This window comes from Bufo gargarizans, unplaced genomic scaffold (genome assembly GCF_014858855.1).
Source record: "Bufo gargarizans isolate SCDJY-AF-19 unplaced genomic scaffold, ASM1485885v1 original_scaffold_2152_pilon, whole genome shotgun sequence".
NCBI classification, from domain to species: domain Eukaryota; kingdom Metazoa; phylum Chordata; class Amphibia; order Anura; family Bufonidae; genus Bufo; species Bufo gargarizans.
The window spans coordinates 213233-239189 of NW_025334664.1; the positions used below are offsets into that span (position 1 = coordinate 213233).

Consider the following 25957-nt stretch of genomic DNA (forward strand, 5'->3'; position numbering starts at 1 on the left):
GTCACCAGCGACCTCCCTATCCAACTGTTTGCATAGACACATAGCTGTGGTTCCCCAGATTAAAACACTGTTTTTGTTGATCTGAGGGTTTGTTCCCAAGTTACGATACTTTTTCTTAATATGCAAATTAGACATTTGGTGCAATGAGGGCATCACCATTGCTCTTGTTGTAGCCAAGCTCTTTCTGTGGCCAGCCAATTGCTGCTTTGCCACTGCCTGTCCCTGTCAATCAAAGCAGCCTAAGAGTGGTTGGCCACAGAACAGAGTGAAGCTTGGCTGCAACAAGAGCAATGGTAGGAATGGATCCTTGGATCAACAAAAGAAAAAACTGCTTTTTAATCAGGTGAACCACAGCTAATGTATGTGTCTAGGGAAACGGCTTGATGACAGATTCCCTCTGAGATCCCTGCCTGGCTATAAATGGGATTACTGGATTATTCTGTCTGTATCTACATCAGGCGAACATTGGGATTACTTCTAGAACATTAGCTTTAGAGCTCATGCACAAGGCCGTTGGTCGGCCGTTCCGTGCATTGGGGACCACAATTTGCAGTCCGCAATGCACGGGCAAGATCCGTGTGGATTCTGCAGATGGAATCAGACCCATTCAACTTAAATGGGTCCATGATCTCTCCGCACCGGAAAAAAAATAGAACATTTTTTTTGCGGTGCGGAGGCACTGAGAGAAACCCCACAGAAGCACTCTGTAGTGCTTCCGTGTGGTCCCATGCCTCTGTTCCGTACTGCACCTTCAAGTGAAAGGGTTTGCATCCGTGATGTGGGGTGCATCCAGCCGGTGCCCACATATTGCGGACTTGTTTGCGGGTCGCAATGCAGGAACGGCTGGGCAACGGCTGTGTGCATGAGTTCTTAGTGAAATTTCTCCTAAATCTACATATATTTATCAGTATCTACCTATTGCCTAACTTGCAACTGGTGGATCATGTTGTTTTGTCAAATTATGGGGATAACTCTATACATTCACTAGTCAGATTTGGGTTGTAGCTGTGTACTTTGTTTTTCTTTTCAGTTATGTTGAGGATGTCAAAGAAATGGTGTCTTTACTGAATAAGAGAGAGTTGTCCGATAAGATAGAAAGTTTTAGATAATTGCAGTATGGGTTAAAAAAAAAAGAAAGAATATTATTCACCTCAAAATCCCACTCCCAGTGCTTACTGGGTCCCTGCTGGACTCCACTTTTTAGTACATGCTCGACATGGCAGGAAATGCCCGCTCCCTCAATCCCTGGCTGAGGCGAGTCACCGCTGTGTCCAGTCTTGTTATGCCACTTTATGTGTGTTTAGCTGGGGCCAGGAAGTGGAAAAGAACGGGAACCCAATAAACTTTAGAACAACAGTGACGGGGATTGATGAGTTGGGTAATGTTTCCTTTATTTTTTAACCCATTCTGTACCTTATCTATAACTATAACCATATTTACAACCCCTTTAAGATATATAAATCCCACCTCAGAAATCAGAATAAGATGCAGATATCACAAAAAAGTTTAACATGTTATAATAACTATCATGTATGTCTTCGTGCTGCATGTTTTATTTATGGCTTGTGCATTTCATAATCCCATATCATGGTTTATGGAAGGTACTGATACCCCTTGTAGAGTTTCAGCTAGTTGTAGGCCTTCAAGGGCTTATCCGAGACTCGAAATGGGCCCCCATATGCCCCGGGCCCCTCACACTGAATCTACTTACCTGGGTCCCCACTCCTTGCACTGCTCCTGGTCTCCACACTGCTGCAGCTGCTTCTCCTCATGCACGGATGAAAACATCCGGTGTCGGGGGGGGGGGGGGGGGAGCAGCCAATGGCAGGAGGTGATGCTAGGGAGGCTTTTCCCCCTTCACCGCCTGTCATTGGCTGCTCCCCCCCCCGACAACGGATGCTTTTATCTGTGCATGGAGAGAAGCAGCTGCAACAGTGCGGGGACAAGGAGCGGTGCAGGGAGTGGGGAGCCAGGTAAGTAGAATGAGTGTGACGGGCCCGGGCATATGGGGGGGCCATTTCCAGCCTCAGGTAACCCCTAAATGTAATATTAGTATGCAAAGTAACTCTTCTCCAGAAGAAAAACTGTGTTTCTACTGCCGACTAGAGGTGGTATAAACATAGAAACATAGAAGCTTGACGGACAAAAAAGACCACCTGGTCTATCTAATCTGCCCTTATATTATTTATTTTTCATCTTAGGATAGACGTGTTTATCCCAAGCACGTTTAAATTCACTTACTGTTCCAAGCTACAACCACTCTTTCAGCAAAATAATATTTCTTGACAATGCTCCTGATCTTACCCCCAGCTAATTTGAGATTGTGCCCTCTTGTTCTTGTGTTTAGCTTCTTATTGAGAACTCTTCCCTCCCAAACCTTATTTAAACCTTTAACATATTGAAAGGTTTCGATCATGCTCATCCTTTCCCTTCTTTCCTCAATGCTATACAGAATAAGGCGGTCATTTAATATCTGATTTACTCCAGTTTGTGGTGTAATTAGGTTGCAGATTTTTTTTCCGCAAAAAGGTGTTTTGCATCAAAATCTGTGGCTTTACCCCGCTCACGCCACTTTTGCGATATGGTGGAAAAAGGGGACATGGCATGGGTGGGGAAGAGGGTAGGCCTGCACCTCTACATAACTGGAGCATCCACCGCTGAGAGATTAAGACTACCCTGTAAGTTCTCAGCATCTGTTCTATTTTATCTATGTCTTTTTGTGGGTTCTGGTTGGGCACAGAACTGGACACAATATTCCAGATGTGGTCTCACTAGTGCTCTATACAGCAGGATTACAATCTCTTTCATCCTACTGGTTATACCTTTGGTTATACAGCCAAGCATACTACTTGCTTGTCCACACTGTGCACTCATTTTGAAGCTGTCTGATATCAGGACAACTAAATACTTCTCTTCTGAAGTCCTCTCTCACACAGAGATGCTAATACGATATTCAGACCGAGGGTTCCTTCTCCCCAAGTGCATAACTCAATGTCCGACCCTTTGAAGAACTTTGGTACATGGTGCTTAAGGTTTCAAAGCAGGATTTTCTTACAGTTACTACTAGGTTATCTCACACAGCCAGACAGACCCTAGCCTGTACTGATGAGGAACAACAACTCAGAAACAGTGTTGCCTACAAATGGGAGTCAGTGGATAACTAAAGTCTTGTTTCAAAGGTCTTTAAAGGATCATACACTCTCTTACAGGGTAGGCTCCTGTAGGGGGCCCTTGAGATTTTTCTTTTCCAGCAGGAAAGCTAATTTGCAAAACTGCAGTTTAAAACTTTGTGGTAAATTGCTATGCAGATACTTTTATGCAATAAAGATATAATTAGATATATGGGTCACAAATGTATTATGTTACCTCACTTGTAATACTTTTCATGTTGAGTTTAGTACACATAATTGTAAAGTAATATGTACCATAACATACCTAAATCCTGTTTATATTGATCGCTCCCTCTCTAATCAGCTCGGCCTCACAGGGCACGTCACCTCCATTGAATTAAGGTAAACAGTTTATAAGTGGCAGGACTAATCTGGTGGAGATTACTGCTAACACTTCAGACTTGCTTTTACTAAAATGACTTTTAGAACCCTTTGTCCTATGAAAGTGAGTACAACAAATACCCGAGCAGGCTGAGTTTATGGAAAATGACTAGTCCTTTTCCAAACACAGATTAGTTCAACTGGTTCTCTTAAAATACACGACCCCCAAGCCTGTTTAAACATTCTTCTCTGTCTTTTCAGCGGAGGTCTCAACGTGATATCAGTAGTGCCCCCAGGAGTCCAGAAAATATTAGAAATATTACAATTAGGGAAAAAGTTTGACAAGAGTGAATCATAGTATGGTTTAGTGAATAGGTATTTAAACTAGAGTTGAACGAATTTAATCCAACGAAGTGGAATTCGATCCGCATTTCAGGATAAATTCAATTTCAAATGTCCTTGTGCTTAATGATAGTGAATTGGCTAACCTGAAATAGTGTAAAAACCATACTCACCTCCTCCATTTGCTTGCGACGGGCCAGCCGCCACCATCTTGATTGAAGATCTCGGCCGAAATCCCATGTGTGGTGACGTATGATGCCACCACACTGGCCAGCGGAACGACGTCATCTCTGGCGAAAGATTTCGCGCAAGATCTTCAAGCAAGATGGTGCCGGCTGACCCATTGCGAGCAGATGGAGGCGGTGAGTATGATTTACATTTTTCTTCTTTTAATTTTACACTGTTTTTACACTCAGATGCATCTGAGGGATACAGTGATGGGGAGCGGTGCGTTGCAAAGCAAATTTTTTTGTAAAATTTGGGGACGCAGCCAAATTTTATTTTCCAAAATCTCTAATTTAAACCTAAAGAAATTTAGAGGAGACCTATTTGAATTCCCTACTTGAATTCCCTATGAGATAATTCTGGAGCGTATTTCTTACAACTTGCATTGTACTATTCCTCTACTATCCCTCCAGGAAATGTATGAGCTTTCCTGCAGCAGAGATTTATTACAGAAATGCTTGGAAATTCAGGCAGAAGATATGCCTCTTGGCTTGTGTTCTCAGTCATCAGAAGTGAACTGGTTGCTTGGCCAGAGGAGTTGAATGCAAGTCCTGTACATGACTTGATAGCCAAGTGGCTGGAAACGCCTAGGAGTGAGGAGCTAAAGATAGAAGCTTCATGAATAGACAGCTTGGAGGAATTACCATAGAAATCTAATTCCCTCAGTAGCTTGAGGACAATCCTTTTACTTTTGCTATGTATGCTCTCTGAATAATATCATTCAGTATCAGGAATTAACATTGTTACCCGCAAAGCTGCTGGTCACACAGGAAATACAAATCTACCAGCTGAGACATGAACTCTATTCTGCCCACAGCCCTGTCTCTACTACTTCAGTTGCCTTGTATCCAGAACTTGACACTAAAGAAGATAATCTTTTTGGCCATAGCTTGATGATTCACAAATCTGTCTTTAATTTGAAAGCCACTAGTTTGCATTATTCTAGTGATTTATGAGCTTTAAAAATCAGCTTCATACAGACCTAGGCGTTTCCATAGTTACAGACTACAAACAAATCCATTGTAGTCTGATCCTGCAGTCACAATGTTCTGTCTGTCTCCTACATTTAACTACCAAACATTTGGCAGGAGTCAGGGGCGTAGCTATAGTGTAAGCAGGGGAAGCGGCTGCTATAGGTCTTGAACTCAGAAGAGGGGAGTACAGAAAGATGTTATTGTCAGGGCCCCCACACAGTATTATGCAATGAGTTTTTAGGCGATTACCTTGGGTAGGGTATGATTTTTGCAGGATGAGATGACGGTTTTATTGGCACTATTTTGGGGTGCGTGTGACTTTTTGATTGCTTGCTATCACACTTTTTGTGATGTAAGGTGACAAAAAATGGTTAATTTAGCACAGTTTTTATTTTAAATTTTTTATGGTATTCATCTGAGGGGTTAGGTCATGTGATATTTTTATAGAGCTGGTCCATACGGACGCGGCGATACTTAATATGTATACTTCTTTTTATTTATGTAAGTTTTACACATTAATATCATTTAAAAAAAAATAATAATCCAGTTTTAGTGTCTCCATATTCTGAGAGCCATAGTTTTTTTCAGTTTTTGGGCGATTATCTTAGGTAGGGTCTAATTTTTTGTGGGATGACATGATGGTTTGATTGGCACTATTTTGGGGTGCATATGAATTTTTGATTGCTTGCTATTACACTTTTTGTGATGTAAGGTGACAAAAAATGATTTATTTAGCACATTTTTTTCTTTTCTTTACGGTGTTCACCTGAGGGGTTAGGTCATGTGATATTTTTATAGAGCTTGTTGATACGAACGCGGCAATACCAAATATGTATACTTTTTTATTTATTTATGTAAGTTTTACACAATAACAGCTTTTTTAAAACAAAAAAAATGATGTTTTAGTGTCTCCATATTCTGAGCCATAGTTTTTTAATATTTTGGGCTTGTCTCAGGTAGGGGCTCATTTTTTGCGGGATGAGGTGACGGTTAGATTGGTACTATTTTGGTGGGCAGACGCCTTTTTGATCGCTTGCTGTTGTACTTTTTGTGATGTAAGGTGACAAAAAAATGGTTTATTTAGCACAGTTTTTATTTTTTACGGTGTTTATCTGAGGGGTTAGGTCATGTGATATGTTTATAGAGCCGGTCGATACTGACGCGGCGATACCTAATATGTATACTTTTTTCCCCCCTATTTTTTACCTATTTTTTTTAACTTTATTTGGGGAAAATTACGTTTTTGCTTATTTTTACATGAAACTTTTAATTTTTTGGGGGAAAACTTTATTTTTTCAACTTTTTGTCACTTAATTTTTTTGTCCCACTTTGGGACTTGAACTTTTGGGGGTCTAATCCTTTACAATGCATTCCAATACTTCTGTATTGTAATGCATTGGCTGTATGAGTAATACTGTGTGTATTACTCATACAGCTTCCGGCCTGTGAGATCCAGGGGGCTGGATCTCACAGGCTCATCACCGGAAGTGCGATGGGGACCCTATGGCATGCCCGATCGCCGCCGCAAACCGCAGGTAAAGCCGCAAACTGCAGGTCTGAATTGACCTGCGGTTTGCGGCGATTGCCGATACGGGGGGGGGGGGGCTTGGCGTTGTGACAGGATGCCCGCTGAATGATTTCAGCGGGCATCCTGTTCCTATTAACCCTCGCCACGCCGCAAAAGTTTTTTAAACTTAGGACGTACCGGTACGTCCTGAGTCCTTAAGGACTCGGCAAACATGGCGTACCGGTACGTCCTAAGTCCCTAAGGGGATAAGAACCAGTAAATTTTTTGCAAATCTGACCAGTGTCACTTTATGTGTAAATAACTTTAAAAGCTTTTACTTATCCAGGTCATTCTGAGATAGTTTTTTTTTGTCACATATTGTGCATTATGACACTGGCAAAAGGGAGTAAAAAAATGCATTTTTATTTATATAAAAAAAAAAATTACCCAAAATTTTGCAAAATTTGCAAATTTCCAAGTTTCAATTTCTCTACTTCTACAATACATAGTAAATACCTCAAAAAATAGTTATTACTTTACATTCCCCCACTTCATGTTTGGATTATTTTGGGAATGCCATTTTATTTTTTGGGGACGTTACAAGGCTTAGAAGTTTAGAAGTAAATCTGCTTGAGCACCGCTGCCTTCTCAAACAGCTGATCGGCGGGGGTCCCGGGTGTCAGACCCCCGCCGATCAGAAGCTGATGATCTATCCAGAGGATACAAACTGTAGAACCCCTTTAAGGCTAGGTCTACACGACGACAATTTTTATAATGGCAGTCTATGGTGGCGCACTGCAACATGCGACATGTTGCGACTGCGACGCGACAGTCGCAGAAAAATCCATCTTGAATGGATTTTCTGCGACTGTCGCGTCGCAGTCGCAGCATGTCGCATGTTGCAGTGCGACACCATAGACTGCCATTATAAAAATTGTCGCGCGACATTGGTGCAACAAAATGTCGCGCGACAAATGTCGTCGTGTAGACCTAGCCTAAGTTAGGCCAGTTTCAGATGAACAGGTTCATGGCGTGAAACAAGCTCTGTGTTGGGAGCGTGAATTCCCATAGTGAACTTGACTGGCATTATAAGGATTTATAAAAAACTATCTATATACAGATAATACCATTAGTACAAATCATTATAGTTGAGGTGGGACACGCAGCATTATAAATCCTACAGGAATTCACGCAGTGAACACGCTCGTCTGAATCTGGCCTATGTATTATACTATTTCACGCTTTTTGTGAGAAGAGGTCTGAGGAGCAGGCGACGGATCGCAGTATGTGGCCTTGGGGACAGGGCACAGTGCTCATGAGCGTGGAAGAACATGACATCCAGTAGTGCCTGCCTCTAATCGAGCAGAGATCAGGAAAAACTGACAATTAGAGATGAAGCCTGCAGAGGGGATAACGGCTGAAAAATACATGACCAGGAAAACACTGTGGACACAACTGCAGTTATTATTCAAGGACATACAGGACAGCATATTCTGAAAATTCATCTGGAATAATGAGTATGTTTTAAAAGGTTCTATAGTGTGACGACACCTTATGTATTATTCAGGTTCTACACATCACAAGCACCATTACATTTCTCTCCTCGAATCCTAGATGAATCATTGTACCACCTGTATAAAGCACAATGACATAGCTTACAGTTTTTGTGCCATAGTTTTGCATATCTTTTTACCAGTTCTGAGATTGCGATATTAATACCTGGCACTGTAGGGCATGTTTAGGAGATGTAATCTATATATATATATATTTTCAGATACGTCACTCCATTGGGGTGCTGTGTTCCCCCATTCTCTTTTGCTGCCCTGTATGCTAATCAGTAGCATCATTATAGGGAGGAGGAGACGGCCATGTTTCTCAAGGGGCGTCTCCTTCTCCCTGTGAGCTGCCCAATCACAGCGGAGGGCTTCACAAGCATTGAGAAAAAAAAACTGCTTACCTTCTTCCTGGCTGTGACGCGGTCCGCTGTGATTGGGCAGCTCCAGTGCCATAACCAGAAATTACTGGGCCCCACAGCAAATTTTTGAACGGGCACCCTTCCCCCCACAGCAACTTCTTTGCAACCTTCACTCCTGTGGCTAATCAGAGCAGACCTGGCAACCGCTCCGTCTGTTTCCTACAGTGTCACTGTGTATAATGTCATTGTATAATGTTGTTGAGAGGGTCCTGACAATAAAATCTTTTAGTCCTCCTCCTGTATGGGTGCCTTCTGAGTTGGGGCCCCAAAGAAGCTGCTTCTCCTATAACTACAACTAGGGAGAAGGAGACGCCCCCTGAGAAAAGCTGTCGTCTCCTCCTCCCTGTACCGATGCTATTGATTAGCATACAGGGGGGCAAAAGCGAGTGGGGGGCACTGCGCCCCAGAGGGAGTAGTGTATCTGAAAAAAAATTGCGATATCACATCTCCTAAACATGCCCTACAACTCCCGGGCCCTCTGTAGTTTAATTGGCAGGGCCAGCTGTGATGATGTTTATGCTGCCTGGCCCTGTCAATCAAAGTGCAGAGGGTGCGGCAGTTGCAGAGAGAGCTGAGCCTCTAGGTGTAATGGTAACACCCACGGCGCAGGCGCAGTGAGTGAAGGACGCGCTCCTGCTGCTGGCTTCCTCACTGCACCTGCGCCGAAGGAAGGAAGCCAGCACCAGGAGTGCGTCCTTCACTCACTGGGCCTGCGCTGAATACTAAACGGGGTGGCGTAGGCGCAGGATTTACGTGACCATGAGGAGAACTCGACAGTCAATCAACTGGACCTGGGCGTGCCAAAGGGTGAGTAGACCGAGCCTCTAGGTGCTGAAGCAACGCCCCAGTAGCACCTAGAGGCTCATTAGCATATTGTAAAGTCTTTATTTAAAGAGAACCGCGTCAGGCAGGGAGTTATAAAGCACACTGTTATGTACTGCTGACATTAGCATATCGCTAATGTCAGTAAGCTATATAACGCTATTTCTGATGACAGAAATGCTTTAAGTGAAGGGGGCTGTCTTGCAATACCAGATGCAGCCCATGCTCAGGAGAGGCGCTGTTTCATTTTAGTATATTTTGCTAATCTGTCCAAGGTAAGTGCATAGTTGTTCATTATCCCAACACTCTTTGGTTCTATTACCACTACAGCAGGGATCTGTATGGAAATAGAGCCCTTTTATTATTTTACTTTCTGAGTAGCATTGTTGAATTTCCAAGGTGTTGAAATGCTAAGCAATTAAAGGCAATGTTGATTTTTTCCCTTTATCATTGACCCTTGGGTCCTTTCATGTGGATGAAAAGCATCGTAGCAGTATGTAACCGCTCCTGGCTTCACCATGAATAACAAGTACTTGGGAGAGACCTTCTCACAGCAGCTCCTGAAATGCCCATGGACTCATTCTCATGCTCTGAGGTAATTCAGAGGGCCACAGCTGAATGGGAGAGGACGGCGCGCAGAACACAGTCTCTACTCAGTGATGACTGCCTGGAACTATGGCCAAGCACACACGGAAATAAAGACCCCACAGTTTTATAGAGAAGTGTTTTGGTTTATGTATTTCTAAGAATTTGGAACACACTGGAGCACATTTACGGGGCCGAGCGGTATGTCGGTATATAAATACACCGCAATGTCAATAGAAGAACATGGCACAGTTAATAGGCTGGACCTGGTATATTTCACCTGCACATTTTTACACAGAAATGTAGCTGGACTAAATCAATGACAATTGTCCTGAGCTATGTCCCTACTGAAAGACAAATACCAAAAGGCGGTGAGAGTTTTATAAATATGGCACTTTTATAAAAAATGTCATTCTTTTCAGCTGCATTAAAGGGGTTTTCTGAGATTTTGATACAGATGACCTCAGGATAGGTCATCAGTATCTGATTGGTGACGGTCTGAAACCCTATACCCCCGCTGATCAGCTGTTTGAGAAGGCACCAGCGCTCCTAAGCACAGCGCCGTACATTCACTTCAATGGGGCTGAGCGCAATATCATGCACAGCCGCTATACAATGTCTGCCGCTATGCTTCGTAAGCACAGATAAGGCCACAGAGCTCACAGAAGCCCCGATGCCTTCTCAAACAGCTGATCGCCGGGGTCCCAAGTTTCGGACCTCCACCGATCAGATACTGATGACCTATCCTGAGGATGAGTCATCAGCATAAAGATCCCGTAAAACCCCTTTAATAAATGATTCCCTCAAAAATGCTATCTATCTGTCTATCTATATAAAAGGAAACAAGGACTACAAGTAGCAGCACCAAGAGAGGCAAGCCTGTCGGTGTAGGACAGGTCCTGTCTGTTAGAAGCCACCTTGCAGCTGGTAGATGGGTCAGACATATTATTGATCAAAAATATGGGCAAAGAGCTTCTAAGTTTCATATAGTAAGAATGGCAGTAATGCAGTCTACAGTTGCTCTTGTTTTCAATGTTTGCACGTGTCCTTGTGCGTAAAGCAGTATGCTGCTACTTGTAGTCCTTGTTTGCTTTTGCATTGCAGGCAAGGTAGCATGCACTTGAACTCCCCTTACATATACTGTAGTTTGGGGGTGCTGGTCGAGCTCTTTATTGCATTATCTATCTATTTGGATGGAAGACCTAGTTGCAGTGATATCACTTGTCATCAAAACAACATAAATGAAGTCCAAATCAAAAGCTGACAACTGACTACTTTCATTAAATTCTAATAGTCTGTCACTGCTAAGTGTTTTTAGAATAAATGGTTATCCTCAATTCAGTGAATGAGATAAGGCTAGCTGGAGAGCAATTCAGTAGTGCAAGAATTGGAACAGGGGTTTAGGCTGAGTTCACATGTATTAGTTGTCTCTGGCCAGTTGTCTTAAGTCTCATTCACACGTCCGTGCCTTGCTCAAATCAATGAAAAGGTGGTAAGTGATGCCTCTGTGAAGATGCCTGTGAAGGATCCATGTGGTGTGTGTGTCCGTTTTTTGCTGTCCATGGGTCATCGGTGTTCCAAGGACACTGTGAAGCTGAAAAATAATTTTCAAAGCATCTCTTCCTAATGATCCGTGAAAAATGGATGAAACACAGATCCATGGTTTTCACGGACCAATAGACTATAATAGGCATGATGGATCCGTGAACACAGACAAAATATAGCATGCTTACATGCTAAAACCACGGACTCACAGACTGTGGTAAAACATGGAAAATTAATAGGGACGTGTGCTGTCTATGGAGAACACGCACACAATACGTCTGTGGAACACTGGCGTGTGAATGAGGTATTAGCCTAACACAAATGATGACACCAGGGACATGCACACATAGCCCCAGCCCCTTTAATGGACTTTTTTTTATTTTATGTTGTCCCAAGCCCAGGGCCGTCTTTAATGCGGGGCAGCTGCCCCGGGCCCAGTTGTTTCTGGGGGGCCCAAGGCAGCTGCCTCTTGAGCCCCGCTGGCGACTGCCCACAATTTCAACTACATCAAGTGGCGTGCTGCGGGGGAGGGGGTGTCAGGCTGTCAGCTACAGGGGGGTGCTGCCATGCCTGCCAATAAGGTATAGTATTCTGACAGGACACCGGCACTCCAGAGCGAACTGTGAGAGAGTGAGGGCTGTGGGAGAAAGGACCTTACATGACATCATCACCATGTGACCAGTAACATAGCGATATTACTGGTCACATGGCTATGAGGTAATCAAAGTTCCTTTCTTTCTTCGAGAAGTGTTGCTGCAGCCTGCAGGCAGGGCCGGCGCTACCATAAGGCAGACCAAGCGGCTGCCTTAGGGCGCGCCCTGCGCAGGGCGGAAGAATGAATGGATTCTTTTTTTTTTTTTTTTCACTTACTTGAACCCGCCCTGCGTGTGCTGGCTGGTGGCCGCAGCGCTCGTCGGACTCTTAGTCAGGGCAACAGAGCAACAGATCATTGGATTATGAATACCACCAGACCTGCCTACGGCCCGCCCCCAGCCGGCTGTGCCGGCCGTCGTAGTCAGGGCAACAGTAGTGTAGTAGTACACAACAGAATAAAGTTTCAAAGATAGGTGAGATAGGGCATAGGCAGATTCATTAGGCTCAGCCCGCCGCTCAGGCTGCCTCAAGTCACCTGGCTGCACAGGGGGCGTGACTGACTTGTGGTGTCACTGGTGTGTGAGAGCGGCGGCGGGTAGTGCAGTGGCAGCCCCAGGTACCATAGGCGAGGCTCGAGCTGACTGATTGTGTTTGATTCAGACACAGGCAGCCGAGCCCGCCAGTAAGATTAGATCAGAATCTGATTTGATTCAGTCATTCAGATCAGAGTTAGACCGTAGACGCACACGCACTTTGGCAGCCAGCAACAGCAGGAGACGTGGTCAGGACTGGTCAGGACTTGTTAGGGTAGGTCCCAATAGAATTTTGAATGCTATTTTATAAAATGTAGCTTCGCTTGTGTTGGCAAAAATCCTTGCACCGGCCCTGCCTGCAGGAGAAGGGTATGTCACGTTGGTCAGCAGCGCTCTGCTATCACAGGCACTGGCCGACTGTCTGCAGAGTAGGAAGATCAGGGATGGCTGCTAAGCAGCGTCTGTAGAGGGGAGAGAGTCTGACAGCGCTGGAGAGGTGGATGTGACTACTGGGGAGGGTCTGAGGATTGTATGCTGAGGAGGCTGTGTGGGATTATATACTGGGGGGCTGCTGTGTAGGATTATATATTGGGGGGCTGCTGTGTAGGATTATATACTGGGGGGCTGCTGTGTGGGATTATATACTGGGGGGCTGCTGTATGAGATTATTTACTGGGAGGGCTGCTGTATGAGATTATATACTGGGAGGGCTGCTGTATGAGATTATATACTGGGGGGGCTGTTGTATAAGATTATATACTGGGGGGCTGCTGTGTGAGATTATATACTGGGGGGCTGCTGTATGAGATATACTGGGGGGGCTGCTGTATGAAATTATATACTGGGGGCCTGCTGTATGAGATTATATACTGGGGGGGTGCTGTATGGGATTATATACTGGGGGCTGCGGTATGAGATTATATACTGGGACGGCTGCTGTATGAGATTATATACTGGGGGGGCTGCTGTATGAGATTATATACTGGAGGTGCTGTATGGGATTATATACTAGGGAGGCTGCTGTAAGAGATTATATACTGGGGCGGGGGGGTACTGTATGAGATTATATACTGAGGGAGCTGCTGTGTGGTATTATATACTGGGGGGCTGCTCTGTGGGATTATATACTGGGGGCTGCTGTATGAGATTATATACTGGGGGGGGGCTGCTGTATGAGATTATATACTGGGGAAAAAAAAAAAGAAAAACAAACGAAGAAAAACAAACGAACCAGCACCTCCATAATAAGTAAATTTGAGAGCGCAGGTGCACGCTACCTTGGCTGAAACACAAATGGATTAGTAGAACTACAGGTAACAGCACACTGCTAGTCAATTGCACAAAGATAAAAGCAAACGATGAAAAAATAATGGCGGCTTGGTGGCCATATTTACTGCAAGTGCAGTTAGAAGCTCTTTGCGCATATAATTGATCAATACATATGTCGAGCCCATCTACCAGACGTCAAGGTGGCTTCTAATCAGATGGGTCCTACTCTAGCATGCCTTTCCTGGGCTTACAGTTTACCGTGCACCACCGCCCATTTACCATGTGCTTTTAATTAGATAGCTTGTACAGCTGTATTCTACTTTGCCCATACTGCAGGCTCACAGCCTGAGAGAGGCATGTAGGATACAGCTTGGTACTACTTTGCCCAGATTGTAGGCTGTAAGCCCAGGAGAGGCATGCTAGAGTAGGACCCATCTGATTAGAAGCCACCTTGACGTCTGGTAGATGGGCTCGACATATGTATTGATCAATTATATGCGCAAAGAGCTTCTAACTGCACTTGCAGTAAATATAGCCACCAAGCCGCCATTATTTTTTAATTGTTTGCTTTTATCTTTGTGCAATTGACTAGCAGTGTGCTGTTACCTGTAGTTCTACTAATCCAATTATATACTGGGGGTCTGCTGTATGAGATTATATACTGGGGGGCTGCTATGTGAGATTATATACTGGGGGGCTGCTGTATGAGATTATATACTGGGGGTGCTGTATACTGTGTGGTGCTCTACTGTATACTGTGGGGTGCTGTATATTGTGGGGTGCTGTATACTGTGTGCTATACTGCTCTACTTTATACTGTGGGGTGCTGTATACTGGGTGCGATACTGCTCTACTGTATACTGTGGGGTGCTGTATACTGAGTGCTATACTGCTCTACTGTATACTGTGGGGCGCTGTATATTGTGGGGTGCTGTATACTGGGTGCTATACTGCTCTACTGTTTATGCTGTGTAGGATTATATACTGGGGGGCTGCTGTGTGGGATTATATACTGGGGGCTGCTGTATGAGATTATTTACTGGGAGGGCTGCTTTATGAGATTATATACTGGGAGGGCTTCTGTATGAGATTATATACTGGGGGCTGTTGTATGAGATTATATACTGGGGGGCTGCTGTGTGGGATTATAAACTGGGGGGCTGCTGTATGACATTATATACTGGGGGGCTGCTGTATGGGATATACTGGGGGGGCTACTGTATGAGATTTATATACGGGGGGGGTGTGCTGTATAACATTATATACTGGGGGGCTGTTGTATGAGATTATATAGTGGGAGGGCTTCTGTATGAGATTATATACTGGGGGGCTGCTGTATGAAATATACTAGGGGGGCGCTGTATGAGATTATATACTGGGGGCTGCTGTGTGGGATTATATACTGGGAGGGCTGCTGTATGAGATTATATACGGGGGGGCTGTTGTATGAGATTATATACTGGGGTGGCTGCTGTATGAGATTATATACTGGGGGGGCTGTTGTATGATATTATATACTGGGGGGCTGCTGTGTGGGATTATATACTGGGGGCTGCTGTGTGGGATTATATACTGGGGGCTGCTGTATGAGATTATATACTGGGGGGCTGCTGTATGAGATATACTGGGGGTTGCTGTATGAGATTATATACTGGGGGGTGCTGTATGGGATTATATATTGGGGGCTGCGGTATGAGATTATATACTGGGACAGCTGCTGTATGAGATTATATACTGGGGGGGCTGCTGTATGAGATTATATACTGGGGGGCTGCTCTGTGGGATTATATACTGGGGGGCTGCTGTATAAGATTATATAGTGGGGGGCTGCTGTATGAGATTATATACTGGGGGGGCTGCTGTATGAGATTATATACTGGGGGGCTGCTCTGTGGGATTATATAATGGGGGGCTGCTGTATAAGATTATATAGTGGGGGGCTGCTGTATGAGATTATATACTGGGGGGGCTGCTGTATGAGATTATATACTGGGGGCTGCTGTATGAGATTATATACTGGGGGGCTGCTGTATGAGATTATATACTGGGGGCTGCTGTATGAGATTATATACTGGGGGTGCTGTATACTGTGTGGTGCTCTACTGTATACTGTGGGGTGCTGTATACTGGGTGCTATACTGCTCTACTGTATACTGTGGGGTGCTGTATACTGGGTGCTATACTGCTCTACTGTATACTGTGGGGTGCTGTATACTGGGTGCTATAGTGCTCTACTGTATACTGTGGGGTGCTGTATATTGTGGAGTGCTGTATACTGGGTGCTATACTGCTCTACTGTATACTGTGGGGTGCTGTATACTGGGTGCTATACTGCTCTACTGTATACTGTGGGGTGCTGTATATTGTGGGGTGCTGTATACTGGGTGCTATATTGCTCTACTGTATACTGTGGGGTGCTATACTGTATGCTATAGGATGCTATACTGCATACTGTGGGGTGTTATACTATGTATTACATACTGTGGGGTGCTATATACTATAGGGTGCTATACTGCATACTGTGGGGGGTTTTACTATGTATTGCATACTGTAGGGTGCTATATACTATACGGTGCTATACTGCATACTGTGGGGTGCACTGTAACGCTAGGGTGAGCCGAGCCCCGGCCTCCTTAATGAACTGCAGAGCGGTGCCCACTTCCAGCCCAGAGCACTGATCCTGAGCCTGCTGGAGTCTTCAGGACTGGAAGTATTTACAGTATTTACAGTCCACGTCCACTCAGAATGCATTAGGGCTGGACGGATGCGTTCGGGGCCGCTTGTGAGAGCCTTTAAACGGAGCTCACAAGCGGACACCCGAACGTTAGTGTGAAAGTAGCCTAAGCAGGATTGCTGGACATAAGATATGTGAACGTACGCTTCGGCCACATGCATATGGTTCACATGCATTTTTCACTGTGATTTTTGTACAGAAAATCCGCAATGTCGTACAGTACCAGCTAAGTTGATGAGAGTTGCACAATAACATCTACACGGTGCAGACATTTTCTACATTTAAGGCAACTTTCACACATGCGGTAGCCTTTTCCGGCAGGCTGTTCCGGCGGGGGAACAGCCTGCTGGATCCGTGCTACTGCATGTCCACCGTGCCGTCGGAAGTCCCCTCTGGCCCCATTCACTATAATGGGGGCGGACCGAAGCACGGCAAAAATGCTGAGATGCGCCCGGACAAAAAACGCAGCGTGCTGTAGTTATATTCCGGCCGCCTCTTGGCTACCGCAAGTGTGAAAGTAGCCTAACTTGACCTGTGGTGCAGATTTTGAAATCCCCAGCATGTCAATTGTTTGTGTAGCTTCTCAGTGCAGATGTCAAACAGCTTGGATTGGGTGTGGATTCCTTGTGGATATGCTGCGGCAGGTTGCAGAGGAATCACAGGGAAGAAAGGAGTGGAAGTGGCTATGATGGTGTTAGTAGTACTCACAATTCATGGTGGCAGTTCTCTCTTTTGTGCTCCCAATGCCATGCACTGTGAATGGCGGGCACTCCCTTTCTTCCCTCGGGACACTCCCTGACTTTCTGGGGCCTAGGGGTAGTTGAGATGCCATTGACTTTAGGAGGTAGGCAGGGTGCAAAGCGGGAGTGGCAGATGGATGATGGAGTCCATTATCAAGCCCGTTGGTTGCAATAAATCAAATCTTTCTTTACTAACTCTCTTCTGGGGGGTGTAATGTGAGGATGAGGCGACAGCAGGTGCCCTTGCCCATACATTACTATTAGGTGTACATAGTGCATAAGGAAATAAGTGCTTTAAAAGAAAATCACATTTAACTCAACATTAAATTATCCTTTTTTAGCAGTAATTAACCCTTTGCAGTAGTCCCCTGAGGCACTGCACTGTGTGCATGTACCCTTGGGCCTCTTGCACATAAACGATACAGATTAGGTCCGGATGCGTTTCGCAAGCAAGTTCAGTCAGTTTTGTTTGCGATTGCGTTCAGTTGTTAATTTTTTTTTTCGCACAGGTGAAATGCACATTGATGCGTTTTTCACACGCGTGATTCAGTGCGGGGGCAATGCGTTTACATCATGCATCGCACCCACGCGGAAAAATCGCTCGTCTGAAAGGGGCCTTAAGGTTGTACTAGACAGCCCGATCACACAGACACAGACATTCCCTCTTGACAATCGCCTGCTGAGGAGACTGCTGCTATTACATGCAGTGACCTCCTCAGCAACACGGGGAAGAGCGATCGCTATGCCATCGTTTGTCCCCAGGCTGTACAGTGGTTTGCCGCCGGCAGATCATAATTAGACTGCACAATCTCCACGGCAAATCCTGATCTTTCAGTTTGCTCATTCATCGTGCAATCAGCAGCAGCATTAGACTGCCAGATGATCGCTAGCGAGCATTACTACGACCGCTCGTTAGCATTTATCGGGCAGAAAATCTTTAGGCCTTGTTCACGTGTATGCAATCAGTTGTTGATGCCTTTTTCATGCAAGTGAAGAAAAAATGAAGAATAACGCACAGCATCTCCAAGCAACCATCAATGAGTAACAGGCTACATGTGGATGTCGTTTTTCACTGACCCATTAACTTGAATGGACCGGTCCAGCGTGAAAAACGGATGAAGACAGAGCGGTTGGTCAGTGAAAAACAATGCTCATGTACATATACCCATTGAAATGAATGGACCAGGATTCAGCCTGGATGCTGTCCGTTGCAAAAATTGAATACATCCGGACGCAAAACTCGCTTGTGTGAAATAAGCCTTAAGGGTAGGTCCACATGTGACGGAAATGCCGCAGATTTTTTTAGCAATTCTTATCCACATGCTGGTGAAAAATCTGCATTGGAAATTGAGCTGTGGTGCAGATTATAACTCTGCAGCGTATCAATTTATTCTGCAGATTTTCATTGCAAATGTCCCCCCTTGAAATGCAAATAGTGAAATCTGTCAAATCAGCAGCATTCCCGCATTAAAATTAGCAACAAAAAGCGATTCATATAGTGCGTTTTTTTCAAGCAGGAAATCTGCAGTGACACGCATTCATACCGTAAAGGGGTTTAGTATTACAACTCAGTCCAATCCTCTTTAATGGAGCTGAGGTGCAATACCGCATACGATTCATGGACAGGAAGAAGAAAACGCAGCCGTGCTTTCTAATCCTGGACATCATCATTAACTATAATTGGGGCAAGTGTTGCAGATGCAGCCAGTCCAAGGACCAGAGGTGCCCGCAGAGTACACCAGTACTATAAATGAAGTGTAATATTTGTGGGGACCATAAAGTTACGCCTCAAAAGTCACGTTTGGCTTTCTGTACTATATAGCAGTGTTTTCCAAACTTGAGACCTCCAGCTGTTGCAAAACTACAACTCCCAGTGTGTACTAACAGACTGTGTTGCTTTCAGCCCCCCTTTCAGTCACATAAAGTCAATCAGGAGTCTGATACAAGACAATGAATAAACATAGTAATAAAAATCTGTCAGGAAAGTCATGGAGCTGAACTAATAAAAGTGCAATACAGAATGTGAACATGTGTCACAGCCTGGTGGGTCCTTTAGTCAGCAGCACAGAAGACAGATGGATCTGGTAAATTCTCTACGGATGGACTTAATTAACAAGAACGTGTAACGGTCTATCAGAAACATAATCAAATTCAAGGGGGCAATCATTCACTCATAAAAGCCACACAGAAATGAACCGGGAAGACTAATTAATACAAGTGCAATTAGTTGCGAAAACAATTTCCTTCAATGATGTTTATTAGGGTTTCTCTGTTTTCAAAATGATGTAAAGCATGACTAGAAGGGGTTAGATAGGCAGGGAGGGCCTTAGTTTGGTGGGTGCCCTGTACAGCACCTTCTATTGACTCTATCCTCATGGGAGGATGGGAGCTATGTGCAAGCTCTGGGTGCCCAGGCCATTAAGGCTAGTGGTCCCCTTTATTAGTGACAAGTTTGGACCCTGTTCCATGGCCCTGTAGAGTGTAGTATGTGCAAGTCCGCCACAAATTCCAGCATAGGTGAGCCATGCCATAATGATGCTACCTGTAGACCTGTATCACTATTTCATCCCTGTGGGGAGTAAAGAAATGGAAACAGAAACAATATGGACAAGCTAGTGTAGATGCATAGTACTGGGTGCTGTGGATGTAATACAGAGTGGTCAAACACAGGCACTATAGTACTCACATCAGACATAAGCATGTGACAAACTGGTACACTAATATACCAGGCATTGTAGTGATGCCAAAGTGTCACAGGAAGACACTATAGGCACAGTGCGCAGTGCCCACACAGGGCAAATATCAAACAGGATGTGGTGCACAGTACTGGCAGTGGACAGGCACAGTAGTAGTGGTAGATGCCTGCCAGTGTGCAGGTGTTGTATAGAGGTCAGGCATAAACATACTTGCAAGTTTTGCACGAGGTTGCCTTACGCCGTCGGAATTTGTTCCAAGCATAAATAGAGCAATTTTCATAGGCAATGCTCCCTTTAAGGTAGACCACACACTTTTAGGTGCTATGGTACCCCTGTTTGAATGCTAGGGCTGAGTCTGATGATGCAGCATCTCATGGCCACACACACTGTTAGGTCTACTCTGTGAGAGGTGCTGGGAGGATTCGGCAGATCTATTAACTCTTCTGGGATTCCAGAACCTGTAGTATGGCATGAAGTGTAATGCAAACAGGGGTGGATTGGCCATAGACCTTACAGGGAAATTTCCCGGTAGGCCGTTGCCCCCGGGTCTGCCTGAGCCCTCCTCACAGCCGGCCAGTGAAAGTTTTTGGGGATGTATTTTGTGCTGCTGGCAGCAGTATTTTGTGATGCACTGTGGTATTTGGCTCTGTTGGGGTGGTATAATGTGTCACAATATGTATTGATGGCCCTGCCTACTTGTGTTGGCCCTGCCTTCCATTAATTTGGACCAGACTACAAAACAGGGCCACTTTTAGTATTTTTTCCACCCCTAACTCCAAAGCAGGCCAACTAGAACAAGAATAGGTCGGAGCATGGACATTGAAAGTTTGTAACAAGAATATGGGCAAAGTCAGAAGGGAAGGGTTTTCAATCAAGCAGAACAATGGTACAATCCATTTTACAGGTGACAGCGAAGTTCACTAAAACTCAGGGGCGGACAGGGAACTTAAAGTCATTCTATGATTGTAGGCGGGCCAAAATTGACAGAAGGCAGGGCAACATAAGTAGATGAGGCCAACTAGTAGGCAGGGTCAGCAAAACTACAGTGCATCACAAAATATCATTCCAGCAGAACCAAATAGCACAGTGCAACAGAATATACTGCGCCCTAGATGCTGTCCCTCTGCGGTGGGCATTAATAGCTGGCATTTTCTGTCCTCCTTCTCCACCAATTGTCTCTAATTAAGACATGGAGCAGGGGGCTTAGGAGGTGAGATACAGCCACAGCACCAAGCCAGCCCAACCTTCAGCATACTGCTTGTACTTCCGCTAGTAATGACCTTCTATAGTGCTCCAGTAGTATGCCCTCCAAGTGGCCAAGGAAAAATGAAAAAATAAAATATCTGAGTGCCCTTCCAAGTCACTGTCTCCGATGCCGGCCACAGGCCTTTTCCAGCCTGTGTCCAGAGATGCTTTTGTCCCTGCACCATTTCTACACTGCCTCATATAGTGGCTTGTAGTCCAAGAGGGTGAACAGCATGCAGACATAGTATTCAACTTTATCACCGCCCTGGGGACAGAAATACAAATGAATTCAAGAGAGCATTTGTGGCCGTCAGTCAGGTACAAAAGTACCTGATTCCTTAGATCAATATGTGCAGTCAGCGACAGTAAGGTGGTCTTGGTCTGTAGGGTCTACATCCAGTCTGTCCCTGCTAAAGCTAGTATATCTGCATGGTCAGACTCACAACCTTTTCTACATACCCGCTGTTTAAATTGGGAACTAGCCTATTTCACTTTACAAATTTAACAACATTTTATATGATTGCACTGACCGAACTCAAGAATTAAAACAGAAGTGTGTTAACGAAGAACTGTTAATTTTCTTGCCACCACTGCCATTATAGTTTTTTTTTATTCAGCTGACTGATTTCTAAAACATCAATGCCAACACTTTTTATGTATCTTGTGCTAGTTCTCAGATTATAAACGAAGGATACAATTTTGAATATCTTTATTGCTTTTCCATGGTTTAATGCTTAAAAAAAACAATGGTGACAGGACTATGGTAGATCCACCAGCAGAGGAAATCAGTGGATTGGACTTCCAAAAACTCAGTATTCTGCTGCAGATATTTTGAGTTAAGTTTTAAGAGGTTCAGGATAAAAAGGATTTACCCTGCCCGATCTGGCAGGCAATTTATCGGGAAGGAACTGTTCCTGACTGCAACGGCCTTATGGTCATAAAAAAAAAAGATATTAATTAAATGCTTGTGTTGATAGAACACTCCATTATGCACACACTGAAACTAAAACTTAGTTGCACCTGGTAATAAATGATAACAGAAAGGTTGCTTCACTGTGTCGCTGGTAATGTTAGGGCTGAGCCCCTTTTCTGTGTTGAGAATCAGAATCTTGCCCATTGGGTAGTATACTTAAGTAATACATCATGTCATGAAATGTGACAAAGTTTGAAGTAACACCTCACTGCAGTATGGGGGAGACTTATCCAGGCAGGTAATTTATGTGTGGGCATTCATATCCCCTGCACTGTCGGAGGAGCAGGCCTCATAAATTAGGTGTATCTTCCGGTAGTCCATGCGCCTAAACCAGGGGCGTACTGGCAACTTAAAGTGGCCCTGGAAAAAAATACTAAAAGTGGCCCCTTTTTGTAGTTGGTCCAAATTGATGGAAGGCAAGGCCAACACAAGTAGGAGGGTCTAGCAATACCATATTGTGGCACATTATACCACCCCAACAGAGCCAAATACCACAGTCCATCACAAAATACTGCCAGCAGCACAAACTGCATCCCTAAAAGCTTCCAGTGGCTGGCTGTGAGGAGGGCCCAGGCGGCCCCCTGGGCATCGGCCCACCGGGAAATTTCCCTGTAAGGTCTATGGCCAATCCGCCCTGGTCTTAACATAAATATATGACAGCTCAGAAAAGCCATAGATTTCTGGCTTCATTTGCACCAGAAAAGTGTCGTAAATGAAGATAAATTTGTCTCAGCTGTTGGTTCTGCCCCTTTCCTGTCTTTTCCATGCCTCCTTTTTGAAAAGACACACCTTTTGAATTTTTCTAGCCACTTTTCTGGTGCAAGGAAGATGATAAATCTCCCCCTATGTGCCCACACTATAGGGCAGAAGCATCAGCGCCAAAATTGTGATATCAGTAGCTTATCCTCAACAATGTGAGCCAAATGTCTTCTCAAGGACACTGTGCAAACATATTTCTACTGGTATTTTATCTTTACCTTACCTATTGGCATAGCCAGGAAAAATGGCAGCCAGCACAGGACAAAACATCCTACCACGATTCCCAATGTCTTTGCTGCTTTTTTTTCCCTAGAAAACTTGAGGAGTCGCACTGAAAAGTGAGTCTTTTGCTTTGTACTGGAATTCATACTATCTGGAGTGCTCTTTCGATGTATCCTTAAGGTTACCTCTTCAGAGTCCGATTTATCACATTTCATCCCACGGTTAAGAACTTTTCCCTCCCTTTTGGCTACAATGTAGACCCTAAAATACATGATGAGGATGATGGTGAGCGGAAGGTAGAAAGATCCAAAGGCCGAGAAGAGAACATAGCCTGGCTCTTCTGTGATTTCACAGATTGTCTCATCTTCTGGCGCTGGTTCTTTCCAACCAAACAATGGTCCAATTGAGATTACAAGGGACAAGACCCATATACAAAGGAGGGCAAGAAGACCTCGTTTTTCAGTCATAATGCTGGGGTATCTCAATGGGTAGCTAACACCAATGTATCGGTCTATTGATATAACACATAGGCTCATTATGGAAGCTGTACAACAAAGGACATCAACAGCTGCCCATATGTTACAGAAGATGCGGCCAAATAGCCAATATCCTTGGATTTCAAAAGTGGCAGAGAAAGGAAGCACCATGGACATTAAGAGAAGGTCTGCAACAGCAAGGTTGACAATGAAATAATGGGTCACAGTCTGTAGATGCCGATGACATGCAACTGAAAGAATGACTAAAATATTTCCAAGCACTCCAAAGGTGATGAATATTCCAAAGATGACTCCAATAATGATTGATTTGGAAATATTGTTTGTTGAGGTCTGGTGGGTACAGTTTAAGCAGAGAGGGATGGACTCTACTGAAATACTCTGATTAAATAGGACCATGATCAAGATAAGTGATATCTGTTCACAGAAATTCCTAACCCAATGTTTCGACACAAGAAACCTTGTTTATATGCAAAAGCTCCAGAGAGAATTTTTCTTTTACCAAGATGTACAGCCAGGCACTGATTAGTGCATAAAAGTTTTATTCAGCCAATATCATGTTTACATTCCCATTAGTTATGATTGACGAGAAGATGGCAACTTTCTATTTTTTTGTATTGTTTCCTTTCACTTTGGATTCTTCCCGCTTAGCAAGATGATTTACAGATGTTGGGATAATTCATTGGACATAATTTCTTTGGTGGAATTAACGTTTTAGTACTTCTTGCTAGTTTAAAGCACAACTTATATTATAACAGTGTAATTGGGTTAAAGTGTTGTTTGTTGCTGTTTTTGGCTGTACATCATTGAGAAGATCAGCAGCTATTGTTCCTTTTTGGCTTAAACAAGATTTTACTATAGTTTGGTTTGAGTTCTTTTGGATGAAAGTGTGAAACACTGTACTATTATCCGTTATTTCAGATGAACATCTGGATGATTGCTCCTGGAGTTCACAGATATATTTTAATGTACTCCAATCCAAGCCTTTAGAAGATGTTGCTGTAGAAGAGTCACAGATGTCTGCTACCCAAAGTAGTATAAACCAAAGTGCATGCTGTTTAGGACAGTAAGTTCTTCTCATGTTAATCCAGTTGTGAATTCACCTGAAACAAAAGGAAAATGGTCAAATGGGTCTAAAATCTAGAATTTTCAGTATTGTCTGACCAATGTCTTAATACATATGCATGGTATACTTTTTTTTTTTTTACATGGCAGTATGTGGGCGATGTGTGCCACTATGTAACTATACAGCGGCATACAATGAGCCTGGATGGACAACACATATATATATTTTTTTTTATATGGCGAATGTTATTCAATGTTTCTAGTAGGAGATTGTTCAATATTCTCATAATTGTATCTGACTTTATTGTGGTGGAACCAAACTTTTCCAAATGGAGTTTTTGTATTTATTGTGACGCTAATAAAGTAGCACAAATGTTTCCTATTTACTGTTTGGAAAAGCAATACATTATTTTTACATTACTGAATGGAAATAATCCCCCTAGAGAAGAGGTCAACGAGTAGAAGACGTTCCCCAGGCTTTTCTTAGTTTATGCTAATCATATGTGGCAGGAACTTTTTCTGTTTCCTTTTATTCCCTAAAAGCAATGGTGAATGAGAGAAATGTATACGGACTACCCATTCTAAAATGTACTATTGCAGTAAGATGAGATGATAAGATGGAAAAGAAGAGAGCAGGATAATCAGAAAACTGAAATGGTGTTATTTGGTTTTTAACATCACTTTTATGTCAATTATTACATTTCCAAGCTTATTGGAAACCAATTGGTTTCAAATTAGTTAGGAACCAATTTAAATGTTATCATACATTCAGGTTCTAAGAAGTTATTCCCTATCCATAGCAGCTGGACCACCACCTATCACAAAAAGAGGGGTCCCTGTATCTCAAAATGAATGGAGGGGCTGGTCTAGCATGCACCATGCCGCTCTATTCATTCTGTATGGGGCTGCCAGAGATAGCCAAGTACAGCACTTGGCTATTTCCAGAAGTCCCATCTACTAGAAGTTCCATTCATTCTGGGGCATATGGTACCTGTTATTGTGATGAGTGGGGGTTCCAGTGGTTGGAACACCTTCAATCTAATAGTTATTCTCTTTCCTGTGGCTAGGGGATAACTTCTCATAATCAGAATACCTCTGTAAAGGGTTTGTCTATTTGGACAACTCAGGACCTCCACCTCTTTGATACAGAATTAAACCTGCTAGAAA

General features: G+C 43.9%; 1 protein-coding gene across 1 annotated transcript in view; it reads right to left on the reverse strand.

Annotated features, from left to right (window-relative positions):
- The window catches only part of LOC122924034 (alpha-1A adrenergic receptor-like), a 51054-nt gene extending 26930 nt beyond the window's left edge, over window positions 1-24124 (reverse strand). Inside the window, exon 1 of the mRNA XM_044274950.1 lies at window positions 23233-24124. Coding sequence (XP_044130885.1) covers window positions 23233-24124 — 892 coding nt within the window. The remainder of the gene's footprint in view (window positions 1-23232) is intronic.
- Between the last annotated feature and the right edge of the window lie 1833 nt (window positions 24125-25957).